At 35.8% G+C, this 18,212-nt stretch overlaps 1 protein-coding gene across 3 annotated transcripts in view; it reads right to left on the bottom strand.

The window, feature by feature from the left end:
• The window catches only part of LOC149805789 (uncharacterized), a 253,443-nt gene that overhangs the window by 21,557 nt on the left and 213,674 nt on the right, over positions 1-18,212 (bottom strand). For all 3 annotated transcript variants that reach the window (XM_089950477.1, XM_089950478.1, XM_089950476.1), the window contains 5 exons: positions 18,110-18,210; positions 14,613-14,729; positions 13,109-13,259; positions 9,142-9,342; positions 3,740-3,856 (listed from right to left, as the gene is read on the bottom strand). In XM_089950477.1, coding sequence (XP_089806603.1) covers positions 3,740-3,856; positions 9,142-9,342; positions 13,109-13,259; positions 14,613-14,729; positions 18,110-18,210 — 687 coding nt within the window. The remainder of the gene's footprint in view (positions 1-3,739; positions 3,857-9,141; positions 9,343-13,108; positions 13,260-14,612; positions 14,730-18,109; positions 18,211-18,212) is intronic.

Raw genomic sequence — 18,212 nt, forward strand, 5'->3', positions numbered from 1 at the left:
ATAACATCTGTAATGCATGTAAATGGAGTGAAATTCTGTGTATTATCTTCTGTGACATGTCTGAAGCCTTTAATAGAGAATGGCAGAGAGGATTAATATATACATTTAAAAGTTAATGGAATCCATGGAAATCAAATGGCATGGATAGACGATTATTTAGATAAAAGGACTCAGACAGTCCTGGTTAAAAATTAATTCTCAGACCTTTGACAACTCAGTGCAGGAGTACCTCAAGGATCAGTATTAGGTCCCCTTCTTTTTTTTCACACATTAATGATTCAGCCAAATGTTTTAAATCAGTGCTCAAATTATTTCAATATGATTTCCTGTTAAAAGGCATACTGCCTGATCCCTTTTTCATTCAAAGCGTATCAAACGATGATCTTCAAAAATAATCAGATTGGGCAAATTTCTGGTCTTGAATATCCAGATTCAAAGATTTTACATCTACCTCTGTGAATTATTTTATCATCCAATGGCTCTTGAAGCAACCATATCAAATCTATAATTCATTCTGTGTCTATGTGAATTGGACAAATGAGTAAGTTTAAATATGTATTATCAGTACCTGAATAAAAAACTTGAAACATTACAGCATGAAACAACCAGAATAGTTTCTGGACTACCAAACTTTGCTAGCAGAGAAGCATTTTATTTTAAAACTGGATGACCTACACTTAGTGAAATGGTGAAAAACGACCAAAACATCTCTGTAGTTTTTATAATTTTTTTATCAACAACCAGTCTCCAGATCATTCAAGTGATTTACTCCACCTTGTTTGTGAGACACAGTGCCTAATAATCTGAGAAAATCAAACAATCTCATTCAATATCAACGTAAAAATTCTTTGTTAAAAATGTCATATATACCAGTAGCAACATTAATGGACTTGTTGGATGATCTGTCGTAATCCACAAGAAATAGTTCATTTATACTGCTCCACTGTATTTAGCATTTGGTAATAGGCATGAGTCTGTACTTTTATGCTGGTTAAGATACAGATGCATGTTGCTGAATTATGATTTATTTAGACATAATATAACCACTACATGTTATTGTTCCTATTTTTTGTAGATTTCGAACAGAAAACAACCATCACTGGTTATCAGTAATGAATATTGATTCTGATACTTTGATTTGGAAATGAACTTACACAATAGAAAAAACATATTGCATGTTTGGAAAATGCAGAAAGTTGTTATTAACACAAAAATATTCTTAAACATTTAATCACATTTTTTCCATTATGACTAGAGGTAGAGTTTCATGTACTAGACCACACCCAAACACTATTACTCTGTTCTGTACTAGACCACACCCAAACACTATTACTCTGTTCTGTACTAGACCACACCCAAACACTATTACTCTGTTCTGTACTAGACCACACCCAAACACTATTACTCTGCTCTGTACTAGACCACACACAAACACTATTACTCTGCTCTTATCCTTCCTTCATCCCTCTTACTTCATTATACATATGTATCTCACCTGTTTGTACTATTTCCACAACTTTTGCAAGCATGCTTGTTAATTAGTTATTTATGCTTAAAATGTAGAGAAACTTGCAGTTAAGCAAAAATCTTGTTTCCAGCACTTCACAATACACAAATGTCATCTTCTTGGCAACAAAACATGTTTAAACACAACCCCTCCCCTGCCCCCAGTAGATTCTGCTAGTCCTACTAAACATTTACAATAGTATAACACTCTGAAACAACATGCCATTTTGGCATCTTAAATTCAAACTTTTATACATTCAAGTTTGAATATGTTTGTGTCTACCTTTAACAAAATTCATATTTTTGGAAAAGCAAACCAATATTTGAGTTGCAAGATTAATTAAATTAAATTATCTCCATTAATGACTTGCTTGCAAATGTCACAAACCCAACATATACAGTACAATATTCATGTATTTACAGTCACAAACAAATTTAAGCATATAAAAAAATAGAAAGTGCAGACATTAATATTTTATTTAAGCAAGATACTCAATACATTTCCAATAAATACTTTTTAAAGTCTTATACTGTACGTATTACAATTGTTTTGATCCAGCCTGTCCCCAAGATTTTCAATCATTTTTTATTTTGTTTTCTCCTGGATGCATGACAATGTGATGCCTTACTAAATTTAATCCATTAGCTCTTACAAATGAGTGTAGGTATGAAAATCACACACAGTTGATCTGCTTGGAGCATTAGATACCTGTAATACTCATTACTGTTAATATCGCTGATCTGATATTTAAAGCACTTCACATCTAGATCAACCGTGATAATCAAGTGCTTACTTAGCCTTCTCCAAACTCCACATGGTAAGGTTGTACAAAAGCTGTGACGTAGTATTAAGTATTCAGCAGTAATGTCTCTACTGTTACATACAATTTTCAGTATTCTGCAATAATGTCTCTGCTGCTACAGTTTTCAGTATTCTGCAATCTTGTTTCTGCTGTTACATACAGTTTTCAATATTTTGCAATATTGTCTCTACTGTTACATGCAGTTTTCAATATTTTGCAATATTGTCTCTACCTGTTACATGCAGTTTTCAGTATTCTGCAATAATGTCTCTACTGTTACATACAGTTTTCAGTATTCTGCAATAGTGTCTCTACTGTTACATACAGTTTTCAGTATTCTGCAATGTCTCTACTGTTACATAGTTTTTAGTATCCTGCAATAATGTCTCTACTGTTACATACAGTTTTTAGTATCCTGCAATGTCTCTACTGTTACATAGTTTTCAGTATTCTGCAATAATGTCTCTACCGTTACATACAGTTTTCAATATTCTGCAATAATGTCCCTACTGTTACATACAGTTTTCAGTATTCTGCAATAATGTCTCTACTGTTACATACAGTTTTTAGTATCCTGCAATGTCTCTACTGTTACACAGTTTTTAGTATCCTGCAATAATGTCTCTGCTGTTACATACAGTTTTAGTAATCTGCAATGTCTCTACTATTACATACTGTTTTTATTATTCTGCAATAATGTCTCTACTGTTACATGCAGCTGTCAGTATTGTACAATAATTTATATGCTGTTACATGCAATTATAATGCATATGACATAGTGCCACAGCTACGACACATGATCATTACTGTTGAAAATGAGGATACACAACTGCAACTATGATCTTTATTCATTAAAAGCATTATTGTACATGTATGTTGAAACATATTATAAGGGCTTTGTTGAAACATACTATAAGGGCTTTGTTGAAACATATTATAAGGGCTTTGTTGAAACATATTATAAGGGCTTTGTTGAAACATACTATAAGGGCTTTGTTGAAACATACTATAAGGGCTTTGTTGAAATATACTATAAGGGCTCTATTCAAATACACTGTTCTTATATGAAAACTGTCCCCCTTAAAAAATGAACATCCCTTCTTTAAAAATACCAGAGGGGAAATCCACTTTGTGAAAATCCAGGAGAAATCAATGTCAAAATTAATTTTTATACCATGCCACAGAGAAAAATAAATCAATTCCACTTTGCAAATGTCCATTTCATGATTTAATAATATTCACATGATAATAATGCTTTGTTATACCTGACAATGTGAGACTAAATCTGATACATTTAAAATGAATGTCAATTCTTTGAACAAGCATGCTTTTCATGGGAATTTCTTTTTACCCCCCATGTTAGTGTCACTGTCTCAACATAGAGACAGAAATGTGGAATCACAAAAAAATGTTTTGATAAAAAAACTCACAGGTATAAAAGTTTTACAACTCAGCATTCCATCTTCCTTCCTTTTGGCAATTATCACTCCCTTTTCGAAGAGAAACATCTGCCGTGAAGCTTTGGCACCGTACATTCGAAAAGAACCCTGTAATTGTATTACAAAGAACATGAAATAAGAAATATTAGGGCTAATTCCATTCAATTCTTTTTAGGGAGAGGGAATACACCTTCTTTGTGGTACTAATGAAAATCAAAAGTTCCTCGAAGGGACTGATGTTCTACTTGGTGAACAGAATTTCCAGGAATTGAAGATATGACCATTTCTAAATTTTAACTTCAGGGACTTGAAACAATCTTTGATATTATTCAGCAATAAGATTTTCATATGAGCAGCAATGAAGCACATGCTGATTGTCAGCTTGATACCAATTTAATCTGGGTCAAAGTAGACATCATTAGTAGACATCATTAGAAGTTTTTCGTGAAAACCCTATGTCATAATCATCATACATTTATGGCAGCTGTATTGGATGTATGACTGGTGCCATTTTTATTTAGGACCAGCTAGTATCATAAGAAGTCTATTGGTGAAAACCCATGCTGATGGAGCCATCAATGTGGCAAGGAGTTGAGATAACTATACATTCATGATATGGCTTCCTTTCAGGAGGAGTAGCAAAAGCAAGGTTTTCAAGATGGCTGCTCTGGTAACCATATTGGACATCAGACTGGCACAATTTTTATTTAAGTTTAATTTGAAACCATACATCCCAGATCAATATCACGTTCAGTTCAAGTAGAGTTGTAATTGCAATACTTTAAAAATGGCTGCCATGGTGGCTATATTGGATGTCAGATCAGTACCATTTTCTTTAAAACCAGCTAGACATCTTAAGAATTCTTTTAGTAGAAACCCAATTTTGATATGACCATCCATTGAGGAAGCATAGTGATAGCAAAATATTTAAGATGGCTGCCATGTTGGCCATATTAGATGTCAGATTGGCACCATTTTCATTTAGGAACAACTGGACAGCACAAGTCTTTTGGTTGTTGATATCACCATCCATCCAGCAGATTTACTGACAAACAAGGTTTTCAAGATGGCTCTTGTGGCAGCCATACTGAGTGTCAGATCAGCACTATTTACATTTAGAATCAACTAGATTGTATAAGAAGTCTTTGAGTGAAAATGCGATGTTGATATGATCATTCATGTAGGAAGAGTAGTGATAAGATATTGTACACCAATCAGAAGACCTCTCATTACCCCCTTGCAGAAAGAAGTAACACTAGCAAGATTTTCAAGATGGCCATTGTGTTAGTCATAATGGATGTCGGATCAGCACCATTCTTTTTTAGGATCAACTAGACAGCATAATAAGTGTTTTAATGAAAAACCCATGACCATTCAGTCTTTGAGTGAAATTGTGATGTTGATATGATCATTCATGAAGTGATTAACAAGATTTTCAAGATGGCCAAGGTAGTAACAATATTGAATGTTCAAGCAAAATGATTTTCATTTAGGACCAACTAGATCATGAGAGGAATGTGTGTAAAGTTTTACTGCAATCCTCCTGGTAGTTTAGGAAAAATAGTAATAACAAACTTTGCTAACAGACAACAGATAACAGACCATCCCAGAAGCTTCTGAGAGAAAAAGATACACTATGCATCATAATATAAAACTCATAGCCAAAACAAGTTCAAATATTCAAAATGTACCATGACATTTTGGGACAGTGCTTTATTACATCTACAGGCTGACAAATGGCCTTCTACATCATAAACTGAAGAGGTGATTGTACAAAAACAATTATCTTAGTTCTTTACTTTTATTTTTATACATAAAGTTTCACTTTTCACAAAGATGAGGTTGTTAGAAGGAAGTAGGAATAAATCTGTATAGAACAAGAGTTCCTTGAAGGGACTGATGTTCTACTGTGTTAAAACAAATTCCAGGAGTCCAAGATAAGACCATTTCTTCCTTTTAACTATCAAGTGCTGAAACTATCTCTGATATTCTTCAGCAATAACAAAAGTTTCAAATTAGCTGCTGTGGTGTACATATTGGATGTCAGATTGGCACTATAGTTGTTTAGGACAAAGTAGACATTGTTAGAGGTCTTATGGTGAAAAATCCATGTTATATAGATCATCCATTCAGTGGAGTAGTGATAACTAGATTTGAATATAGTCATATTGGCAGCCTTGTTGAATGTGCAACTGGCACAATTTTAATTTAAGGCTAACCAGACATCATTTGAAGTCTATTGATTAAAACACCGTGTGGATATAGCCATCCATTTAGGAGAAGTGGACAGAACAATACTTTCAAGATAGCCACCTTAGTGACCATATCAAGGGTTAGTCATTTTCACTTAGAACCAAGTAGACACTAGAGGAACTTGTCTGATGAAAATCCTATGTCAAAATGACTATCCCTTTAGGAGGAGTAACTGAAACCAGATTTTCAAGAAGGCCACATCTTGGATGTCACCACCATTATAATTTATGACCAACAAAACATTATAAGAAGTCTTTTACTGAAAATCCCATGATGGCATGTCCATTGATTCAGGAGAAGTACTGATAACAAAATTTTCAAGCTGACCAAGTTAGTAAACATATCAGACCCAGATCAACAACATTCTCATTTAGGACCAAGTAGACATCAAAAGAAGTTTCTTGTTGAAGATTCCATGTCAATATGACTTTCTGCTCAGGAAAAGTTTTATAAAAAGATTTTCTACATGGATGCTGTGGCTGCCGTATAAGAATTAGACCAATACCATTTTCACTATGGACTAATCAGACATCATAGGAAGTCTTTTAGTGAAAATCTCATGTTGATACTAGCCTTGATTCAGAAGGTGTAGCAATAACAAAATTTCAAGAACACTCTGTACTATTTGGGATTTAATTCACAATGCCCTGTGCTTCTTTTAAATTTTCACTTTGTATACAAAAGGAAATAAATCGTAGTTGAATTTTACCAAACTTGTTGGTTTTTGCTTATTTTTGTTACTTAGTTTAAGACCATAGATTCATGACACTAGACCCATGAGACTAATCAATGATTCCACTGCATTCAAGGATACAGTACATTATGGCGCTAATTAGCATTATTGCTGGGGCATCTTAACATCATCCATGAGACTAATCAATGATTCCACTGCATTCAAGGATACAGTACATTATGGCGCTAATTAGCATTATTGCTGGGGCATCTTAACATCATCCATGAGACTAATCAATGATTCCACAGCATTCAAGGATACAGTACATTATGGTGCTAATTAGCATTATTGCTGGGGCATCTTAACATCATCCATGAGACTAATCAATGATTCCACTGCATTCAAGGATACAGTACATTATGGCGCTAATTAGCATTATTGCTGGGGCATCTTAACATCATCCATGAGACTAATCAATGATTCCACTGCATTCAAGGATACAGTACATTATGGCGCTAATTAGCATTATTGCTGGGGCATCTTAACATCATCCATGAGACTAATCAATGATTCCACAGCATTCAAGGATACAGTACATTATGGTGCTAATTAGCATTATTGCTGGGGCATCTTAACATCATCCATGAGACTAATCAATGATTCCACTGCATTCAAGGATACAGTACATTATGGCGCTAATTAGCATTATTGCTGGGGCATCTTAACATCATCCATGAGACTAATCAATGATTCCACTGCATTCAAGGATACAGTACATTATGGCGCTAATTAGCATTATTGCTGGGGCATCTTAACATCATCCATGAGACTAATCAATGATTCCACTGCATTCAAGGATACAGTACATTATGGTGCTAATTAGCATTATTGCTGGGGTTGGAGAGGCATCTCAACATCATCCATGAGACTAATCAATGATTCCACTGCATTCAAGGATACAGTACATTATGGCGCTAATTAGCACTATTGCTGGGGCATCTTAACATCATCCATGAGACTAATCAATGATTCCACTGCATTCAAGGATACAGTACATTATGGTGCTAATTAGCATTATTGCTGGGGCATCTTAACATCATCCATGAGACTAATCAATGATTCCACTGCATTCAAGGATACAGTACATTATGGTGCTAATTAGCATTATTGCTGGGGCATCTTAACATCATCCATGAGACTAATCAATGATTCCACTGCATTCAAGGATACAGTACATTATGGCGCTAATTAGCATTATTGCTGGGGCATCTTAACATCATCCATCAGACTAATCAATGATTCCACTGCATTCAAGGATACAGTACATTATGGTGAAAATTAGCATTATTGCTGGGGCATCTTAACATCATCCATGAGACTAATCAATGATTCCACTGCATTCAAGGATACAGTACATTATGGCGTTAATTAGCATTATTGCTGGGGCATCTTAACATCATCCATCAGACTAATCAATGATTCCACTGCATTCAAGGATACAGTACATTATGGTGCTAATTAGCATTATTGCTGGGGCATCTTAACATCATCCATCAGACTAATCAACAAGTCTAATGTATTCATGGAGATAGTATATTGCGGTACTGTTCTGCACCATCATGGAGAGGGCATCTGAGCATTGCCCATGCAACTAATTAACATTTCTTCTGCATTCAGGAATACAGCATGTGCTGGTACTATTTCTGCATCTGCATGAATGATGGAGTGAGTATCTTGACATCTTCAATGAGACAAGACTAATCAGTGACTTGGATGTGAGGTGTATCATTGGAGCATGCTTGTTTCTGAAGCCCTTGAGCTGCTTTTTCAAAACATCAGACCAAGTATTTTCATACCACACTGACAATGAGCAACAGTATGCATTCTCCATGACCTCAGATCATTTCCATTTCTTGCATTTGTGTGCGTGTGTGTGCATGTGTGTGCATATGTGTGCATGTGTGTGCGTGACTTGGGTAGTTAACATAACTTTAACAATTTTTCAGTCATATCACTTGATGTCAGTATGACAATTTATAATGATGTCTAGCACTGGGGTGTCATGCCGTAGACATGTAGCATCATGTCTCACCCAATCACATTATCTTGACACCAGGCTGACCAGTCCTAACACTAACCTCTTAATGCTGAGCACCAAATGAGGCAGCTGCCAGTACCATTTTTTATAAATCTTTGGTATGACTTAGCCAAGGTTCAAACCCATTACCCCCCACATCCAAGGCTGATGCCCTAATCACTTAGGCCACAGGAGTGGTCTGCATTTGGTTGCAACAATATGAATATGTTTGCCAGAATTAACAGTAATAGAAAATTATACAATTTAACTGGCTTGTCTGCAAGACATTTTAAACCTGACTTAAATATGACAAGGAATGGAAACAATATTTTTCAGAGGACTGATTTAGTGGCAACAGTGGATTTAAACATTTTGGTTATTACAACATACCTCTAATACAAGTTCTCCAAGACAGGTGAAATCCTCTCCCCTGTAATCCTCTAGTTGACTCTGAATCTCCTGGACACGTACAGCATGCTCATGTTTACGTTTCATCTCATTTATGTGCTGTGCCATGCTGGTCATATGCTTCAGAGCCTGTGCCAGCTTTTCATACCCAGACTCGGACTCCTTGTAGTGCTTCAGTATGTTCTGAAACAGAGTGGGTATTTCCATCAGGGGCAGAAGGAGGCAAAATTAAAAGAATCTCTTTGGAGACCAAACTTAAAGTTTAACCTGTCTGTAAAGGTCACCTAAAAGTCTTGCACAAAGTGGACTTTCTGAGCAGTGGGACCTCACATGCAAGTAAACATGAACTATTATGAACTGGTGACCATAATAAGGAGGTGTGTCCTATATAGAGGTAAGCAGTAAAAACAGATTAACTGTAGTTGGAAAATAGTGGCAGCTGGATGTTATTTAGTCAAGTTGATATAGTCAATCTGCACTAGTGGACACTCATACGAAAATTCAAATCTGGCTTCTGCACACAGGTGATCATTGTACACAGGTTCACCTTTTAAAATACGTTTTGGAACAAATAGCATTCACTGAATATTGTTATTATTATTATTATTATTATTGTTGTTGTTGTTGATGTGTTACACTGCCAAGATTTTTTTATGCACTGTACAAAAGAATAATAAAGTGTACATGTTGTTCCCTCCCAAATTTATGGTCCATACAAGATTATTGTGTCCTGCTCACTTTAATCCACTTTGAAATTGACATGTTGACAAATTTGAGTTACACTGTCAACATGAGCAGTGTTGTGAGTACACTGCTCACATGATATTCCTTCCTCATAAAGTAAAAATTCAGCTTGCATAGACTGAACAATGTAAATATGCTTCAGTGACTTCTTAAGTCCATGGGATACCATTGATTGTTTAGGAAACACCTGGTTGCTGATGAGGGAAGACATGTGACCATTACATGCAGTATATTTATATAGCAAATGTGCTGTGGGAGGGGGAATTAGAATGCCTTTTATGAAGAGGTGACTGCTGAGCAAAGGTGACCCTTAGGAGAGGTTTTACTGTATTACTTAACTTTAGATGCTATGTGAAGAAGAAAAAAATACTCTGACCCTTGCTCAGGTTTGAGGGATGGCCTAGTAGTCTAAGGTGTTCACCTTTACAGATCACTGACTTCTGTCCACATGAGTTTGATTCTTTGGCTTGGCAAGCATAGGTAAGTGAGAAAGCTTGCCAGTTGCTTCCCAAAGGTTGATAGTTCTCTTGGGGTTTTCCCAGGTTCCTCCTCCACAAGATATACTGGTCACCATCATGTGCTGACAAGAGGAATTAAACTAACAATAACAACAATCATTCAGGCTTGATCAGGGTGGAAACAACACGACAGTATGCAGTTGCAATGACCACAGATATCCATGTTATAATGTCTTTGTCTCACATTTTTTATAATAGAAACATAGCAAATTGAAGGGAGTTCCCCAATCACCATGCTATGCTCATATTATTCTGATTTCATCAGAAACAGGTCTGTTGTACTGATTCAAAAAAAACAGTATGGCAAGGGTTAAATTTAAGACTCATTCTTTGAAACCATAAAACAGGAGACCTGAACATTAGAAGTCAGAATAAAGATATCAAAGCCAAAATAATTAGGCTGGCATTCAATATTTAAGACAAGAAATGAAAAGTTTAGTTGGTCCTTTGATCCACAATAAAATTCCATTTTCCTTACAATGTTGAAGACCAAGATTATCACAAATCAGTTAAAATGTTGCTACTTTTGTCATGTGACTATATAAACTTTAAATGAGCTTTAAAAGATGTTGATTGTATTTTTTCTTTTCTGCTGTAGTTTTTAAAGAGGCACCACACAGGTACAGCTCAGTCAATTTACCAGAAAAATGACAATATAGGATTGACTGCCCAATCATACTGAACATGGGATTGATGGACTTGCTCTAATTTTATCATATTTTATTTATCAACTGTAAGCACATGCCCTAAAACATGCTAAGTATATGGTAAGTAATCCCTGTTACCAATTGTTCCTTTCACGTTGACAAATATATATCAGCTACATTAAATACAAAAATGAAGTGAGCAAAGAACAAAATATATCAGCTTAAAATTTAAAAAATGAACACTATACAATCATTCATAAACTTGTACATATAATTCAACTAATGTAAGCTTAAATTTATCTTAGATTCATACTCTAAATTTTGCACTTTTTATGGGCAGTCAATGTACTTTAAACAAACTATAAACCTGAAAACAAAAGCCCCTCAATGGGAATGACACTCAACTCAAATTTCCGGGAATTCAAGAAAAGACCATTTCTTCCATTCAACTGCTGAATGTTGAAACCATCTCTGATGTTCTTCAGCAATAGCAAGATTTTCAAATTAGTTGCTGTGGTAAGCATATATGATGTTAGCTTGGCACCATTTTCATCTAGGGCAAAGAAGTCTTTTGGTAAAAACCCCCAGTCTTAATGATCATCCAGTAAGGGGGATTAGTGACAACAAGAATTTGTTGTGGCACAATCTTTATTTTTGACCAACTAGTTATAATAGAAGTCTATTGGTGAAAACCCCATGTTAATATCACCATCTGTTTGGAATAGAGACAACAGTATTTTGAAGATAGCCACGATGGTTACCATACTGAGGTTTAGTCGTTCTCATCATTAGACACCATAATAACTCTATGGATGAAAACCTCATGTCAAAATGACTTTCCATTAAAAGTGAAAATAAAATTTTCAGGATGGCCACATGGGACAGGATGGCCACATATGGAACAGGATGGCCACATATGGGACATCAGATCAGCAACATTTTAATTTAGCATCAACAAAACATTAAAAGAAGTCTTTTAGTAAACAAAAATACCCAACCTGATACAAGCATTCATTCAGGAGAAGTAGCGATATCAAAATTATCATTTTGGCTAGACATATTAGACATCAGCTCAGTGCCATTTTAAGTAAACAACATCATCATAAGTGCCATTTTAATTTAACAAGAACTCTTCGGATCAAAACGCCATTTCAACACGACTTTCCATTCATAAAGAGCAGTGATAACAAGATTCTCAAGATGGACACTCAGGAAAACATAACTTATTGACACATAATGGAAAATAGATCAGCACAAGTTTCATTTAGGATCAACTAGACATCATTAAAGTCTTTAGTGAAAACCCAATGTTAATATAACCATGTTAATATAACCATGTTAATATGACCATGTTAATATAACCATGTTAAAATGACCAGGTTAATATAACCATGTTAATATGACCGTGTTAATATAATCATGTTAAAATGACCAGGTTAATATAACCATGTTAATATAACCATGGCTGGGGTGGCCTTATTGGATGTCTGAGCTGCTCAATTTTTATTTAGGACTATCTAGACTATCAGTTAAATGTGTGTTTTATTGCAATCCTCCAAGAATGAAGAGTAGTGATAACAACCCTTGCTAATACAGAAGAATAATGGTCTGACAATTGAGGAATGACCATCCCAGTTTGACCAATAGAGCTAATAAGCAAATAAAATGGCTTCTCTACATTCAAATACAGAAATTTATTCAGTTTAGTTCCACTGAACAAATTTCTTTAACAGATTTTCTGCAGATAAAACTTTTCAGTCGATGAATTAATCAGAAAGAAACAGTTTCTCTGTTATGGGATAGATTAGTGTGTCTGAAATGGGTTGGGTGTATTGGCTCATGAGGTAGAGTACCATTCCAGACTTGGAGAGGTTCCATGTCTGAGCCAGGCTTATATGTGCATGATTTTCCCTACCGACATCAGGTGCTCCCAGAAGTTTGGAAACCAAACATCATAGGGGAAAAGAATATATGGTTAGACAGGGGGAAATGATTACAAAGGCTATTTAAGAATGGAGTGACAGCTAGTCTGGTTGTTACCTGCAGCAGGAGGTGATACTTGAGAATCCTCTGGACTGGTTTTAGTAAATATGCCCCTAGTGGCAGACTGTGACCCAATGCTATCTGTCTCTGCTTAAACACCTCAGACAGTTGCTGATCCTGCATCACTCGTGTCAGAACACTCACAGCACTGGAGAAACATGGAATATTTACAATGAAATGCATGAATTATCTGTTGATAACCAGAACAAAGAGAAGATCAAGCTTATTTAATCATCTAATCAATATCATGTTTTTGCAAAGCAGCTAATAACTTAGTCACGAAGATATATATTCTCCAAGAGTATTTTTCTTTTCTTTCCCTTCAATTTGTTTTTTGTTATGGGACTCAGTTTTATAGAATTTCTGCATTGCAACAGGGGAAGAATGCCATTTAGACTTAGACATGACAACAAAGAGTACCCTGAATGGTACCTAGACAGAGTACCTTGAATGGTACATTATATGCCTGCCCATGGTTAATAGTCCTCCACTAGTGTGGATGGATGACTCTGGAGATTATTGACCAGTGGATCTAAATGATCTTGACCTTTTGACCTTTGGTCATGGTGTGACTTGAACTAAGTTTATTGTGCAGAAACCATAGTTTTCTCATTGGACTTACCATAACCTTTGATCTCTGAACCTTAAAATCTTCAGACTTCTTTCTAAACTTAAATGCAAGCCATCCAAAAAGTTTGTTCAAGCAACTTACTCTAGAAGTAGAGCTTTGTACCAAACCTATTTTTCTTTGAGTCACAATGATAGCGACCCTTGACCTTCTGACTTCAAAATCAATTCATTTTTTCCTCATCTTATGGGAAAGGCCCCCACAAACTATGTAGGTCGAGGTTTGTGGTATAAAATTCAAGTTATTTATACAGAAACCTTTGTTGCTGGGCCTGTGACAGACCATTTGACCCCCAAATCAATTTGTGGGCCTCTTTCTTCCACAAAGTACATAGGTCATCCAACAGCTTTGGTGAAATGGTTTTAAAAAAGTTTTAATTTTTTTTTAATAAACTATTATCCATTTTTCAGCAGCACTATCTTTACTACTGATGTTTTGACTCCCTAATCAAAAGACTTTTTTCCTAATAAAATTACAAGTTTGCTTGGTTTGGGTCTGTGGTTTAGATTTAATGCTGTTGTGCAAAAATGTTTCTTTTAGGCACAATGACCCTGACTTTTGACCTTTTAACCTCAACATCAATAGGCCTTTCCTTTACCCCAAGTGTAAACCATCTATAAAATTTAGTAAAGGTAGCTGGTGCAAACTAAAGTTATTCTGTGGAAATGGAAAAGGTAACCAGATGGACAGGCAGATGGATTGACAATGACATTTTAATACATGCTCCACCTTTAGGTGCAGCCATAACAAAAAACAAAAAATATTAACAAAATTATTCCAAAAAGAAGGCATGGTGATTTCAATCTCTGTACATGAGTAATATCAGAAAATATTTCAATATTAGAAGGTAAATACTTGAATAGCAGTACTCACACAGGGTAGTTTGTACAGTAGTCAGCATATATCACGAAACCATTATTATTTTGGACAAAGCATTCAGCAACTTTAATGGGATCATAGTTGCATTTCTCCAGTTCGCCAAGAAAGTGTCTGCAGAAAGGAAATAAGAATTACATAAATTAAAAGATATCTTACATTTTAAGTAAAGCATTTCTTACCTGTATAATAAACGTATAAATTGAATCATATTACAATGACTGCACATGCCGGTCAGCCTAAAGCAATAGATGATATTATCAACACTACATTCCATGGCTCAAATTTGATACTCAAATACTTGTGTAATGCAGGTTATTTGCTGGAAAAAGCAAATTGAAATTTGAAGCTCCTCTTTATTATAATGGAGGTAATGTTACAAGGATTTACAGAAAATCATCTGTAAAACTGCTGAAAGTATGTAAAATTATATTTCAGCATAAAATATATTTTCCAAAATGTAAAATAAAGCTTGTTTTTTCATTGATTCATTTACTGTGAGATATGCAGTTTAAATTGTAGCTCAATACAGTGGATTTACAAGTACATACCAATAATACACAGCAATTTACAAGTACATATCAATAATACAGAGTGGCCTTACAAGTACATACCAAAAATACACAGTGGACATACAGGTACCTACCAATAATTCACAGTGGATTATGGCACCACTGGTGTGATTTTGAAGAGAAGCTGGATATCTTTTCCACACCCATTATTTTATTTACAAATGCTAAAATATTTATCTCTTATATTATCTTCACTTACTGTATATACTTGCTTATAAACCAGGTCTGCATAGACATTGATTTGATGTTTCATAATGCACTAGCATAGCTGGGTCTATGCAGTTTGTTAGGGGCAATCTGTAGAACGTAGTACTCTTGTGTCATATTTTGTTAGTATGTTAGTACTCGTGTCATATATTGTTAGTATGTTAGTACTCTTGTGTCATATATTGTTAGTATGTTAGTACTCTTGTGTCATATATTGTTAGTATGTTAGTACTCTTGTGTCATATATTGTTAGTATGTTAGTACTCTTGTGCCACATACTGTCTTGACTATCACCTAAACACAAAATAGTTGCCCCTAATACTGTAAATATTTGCTTATAAGAAAAGTCCAACTGCAAAGTGCATAGACCTAGATCTGCCATCCCATAATGCACCAGCTGATCTTGGTCTTTGCAGTTTATTAGAAGTAATCAGTAGAACAATCAGCATAGATTCTGATCTGCAGTTGCATTATGTGTCAACAAGTTATGTTTTCCTTAGATACCAACAAGAGATGTAGCAGAAGTAAGAAATGTCAAGAAGGAATACAAATTATTTCCTACCAAAAAGCAAAGAAAGGTGAAAATCATCAAGCTTGGATTATTCAGAAGCTCGTAATTAGCAAAATGAACATTGAAGTTCTAATGGTTCAAGTTCTGGCAGTGCTATGCAAGATGGTGACCACAAACATCCCAAGATATCACATACAACTGGATGGATGACAGCATTGCTGAAGCATTCCTTAAGTATGTAATTGATAAGCTCAATATTCTTTACCAAGTACTCAAAGGGACTGACATTCTACAGGGTGAAAATATTTTCAAAATGGCTGCAGTGGCCACCATGTTGGATTTCAGGTTGGCACCATTTTTTTAAATTTAGGACCAACTCAACATAAATATGTATTTCAGTGAAAACCCATGTTGGTATGACCATACATTCAGAGGGATTAGGATACTGGATATGAGAACAGCACCATTTTTATTAAGGACCAAGTAGACCATGGATGAATGTGTATGTAGAGTTTCCAGGCAACTAGACCCTGGGATGAATGCATGTGTAGAGTTTCCAGGCAACTAGACCATGGGATGAATGTGTATGTAGAGTTTCCAGGCAACTAGACCCTGGGATGAATGCATGTGTAGAGTTTCCAGGCAACTAAACCATGGGATGAATGTGTATGTAGAGTTTCCTGGCAACTAGACCCTGGGATGAATGTGTGTGTAGAGTTTCCAGGCAACTAGACCATGGGATGAATGTGTGTATAGAGTTTCCAGGCAACTAGACCCTGGGATGAATGTGTGTAGAGTTTCTGGGCAACTAGACCATGGGATGAATAGGTGTGTAGAGTCTCCAGGCAACTAGACCATGGGATGAATGTGTGTGTAGAGTTTCCAGGCAACTAGACCCTGGGATGAATGTATGTGTAGAGTTTCCAGGCAACTAGACCATGAGATGAATGTGTATGTAGAGTTTCCAGGCAACTAGACCATGGGATGAATGTGTGTGTAGAGTTTCCAGGCAACTAGACCATGGGATGAATGTATGTGTAGAGTTTCCAGGCAACTAGACTATGGGATGAATGTGTATGTAGAGCTTCCAGGCAACTAGACCATGGGATGAATGTGTATGTAGTGTTTCCAGGCAACTAAACCATGGGATGAATGTGTATGTAGAGTTTCCTGGCAACTAGACCCTGGGATGAATGTGTGTGTAGAGTTTCCAGGCAACTAGACCATGGGCTGAATGTGTGTGTAGAGTTTCCAGGCAACTAGACCATGGGCTGAATGTGTGTGTAGAGTTTCCAGGCAACTAGACCATGGGGTGAATGGGTGTGTAGAGTTTCCAGGCAACTAGACCATGGGATGAATGTGTGTGTAGAGTCTCCCGGCAACTAGACCCTGGGATGAATGTGTGTTTAGAGTTTCCAGGTAACTAGGACATGGGGTGAATGGGTGTGTAGAGTTTCCAGGCAACTAGACCATGGGATGAATGTGTGTGTAGAGTTTCCAGGCAACTAGACCATGGGATGAATGTGTGTGTAGAGTTTCCAGGCAACCAGACCATGGGCTGAATGTGTGTGTAGAGTTTCCAGGCAACTGACCATAGGATGAATGGGTGTGTAGAGTTTTCAGGCAACTAGACCATGGGATGAATGGATGTGTAGAGTTTCTGGGCAACTAGACCATGGGATGAATATGTGTGTAGAGTTTCCAGGCAACTAGACCATGGGATGAATGGGTGTGTAGAGTTTCCAGGCAACTAGGCCATGGGATGAATGTGTGTTAGAGTTTCCAGGTGATTGTCCAAAGACCTTAGGAGATGAAGCAATAACAAAACATGTGCTAATTGATTGATGGACGACAGAAGATGGACAGCTGACAGAAAATGGATAGACAATTGATAATGGACAATAGATCATAAGCTCTGTTGCTCTTTGACCAGTAGAGCTAAAAAATAGTTAAATTCATATATTGTCAAATTATACATTTATCACATTTATGTTACTATCTTTTCTAACATTACCTTGTCTATCTCCTTTTTCTTCCCCTATAAAGCATGCATACCAGCAGGTGCATGAAAACAGACCAAATAATTAAGTTCTTTGTTCAAAATATTGAAAAAATATTGTTATTTCTTCAAAAATATGAGATTATAATTTACTAAACTAAGATATTTTCTAAAATTATTGGTAAATAAATTGAAAGATAAATACCTGCTAAAATTGTATATATTATTAATGTTTCCAAACAGGCAATTTCTCCCTTCCTCAGTAAACCCAACTGAAGGGTTGTTCACAAGGTATTCCAGATAACCCT

Source organism: Sinohyriopsis cumingii, chromosome 2 (genome assembly GCF_028554795.1).
Source record: "Sinohyriopsis cumingii isolate HCF-2022 chromosome 2, ASM2855479v2, whole genome shotgun sequence".
Classification (NCBI taxonomy): Eukaryota; Metazoa; Mollusca; class Bivalvia; order Unionida; family Unionidae; genus Sinohyriopsis; species Sinohyriopsis cumingii.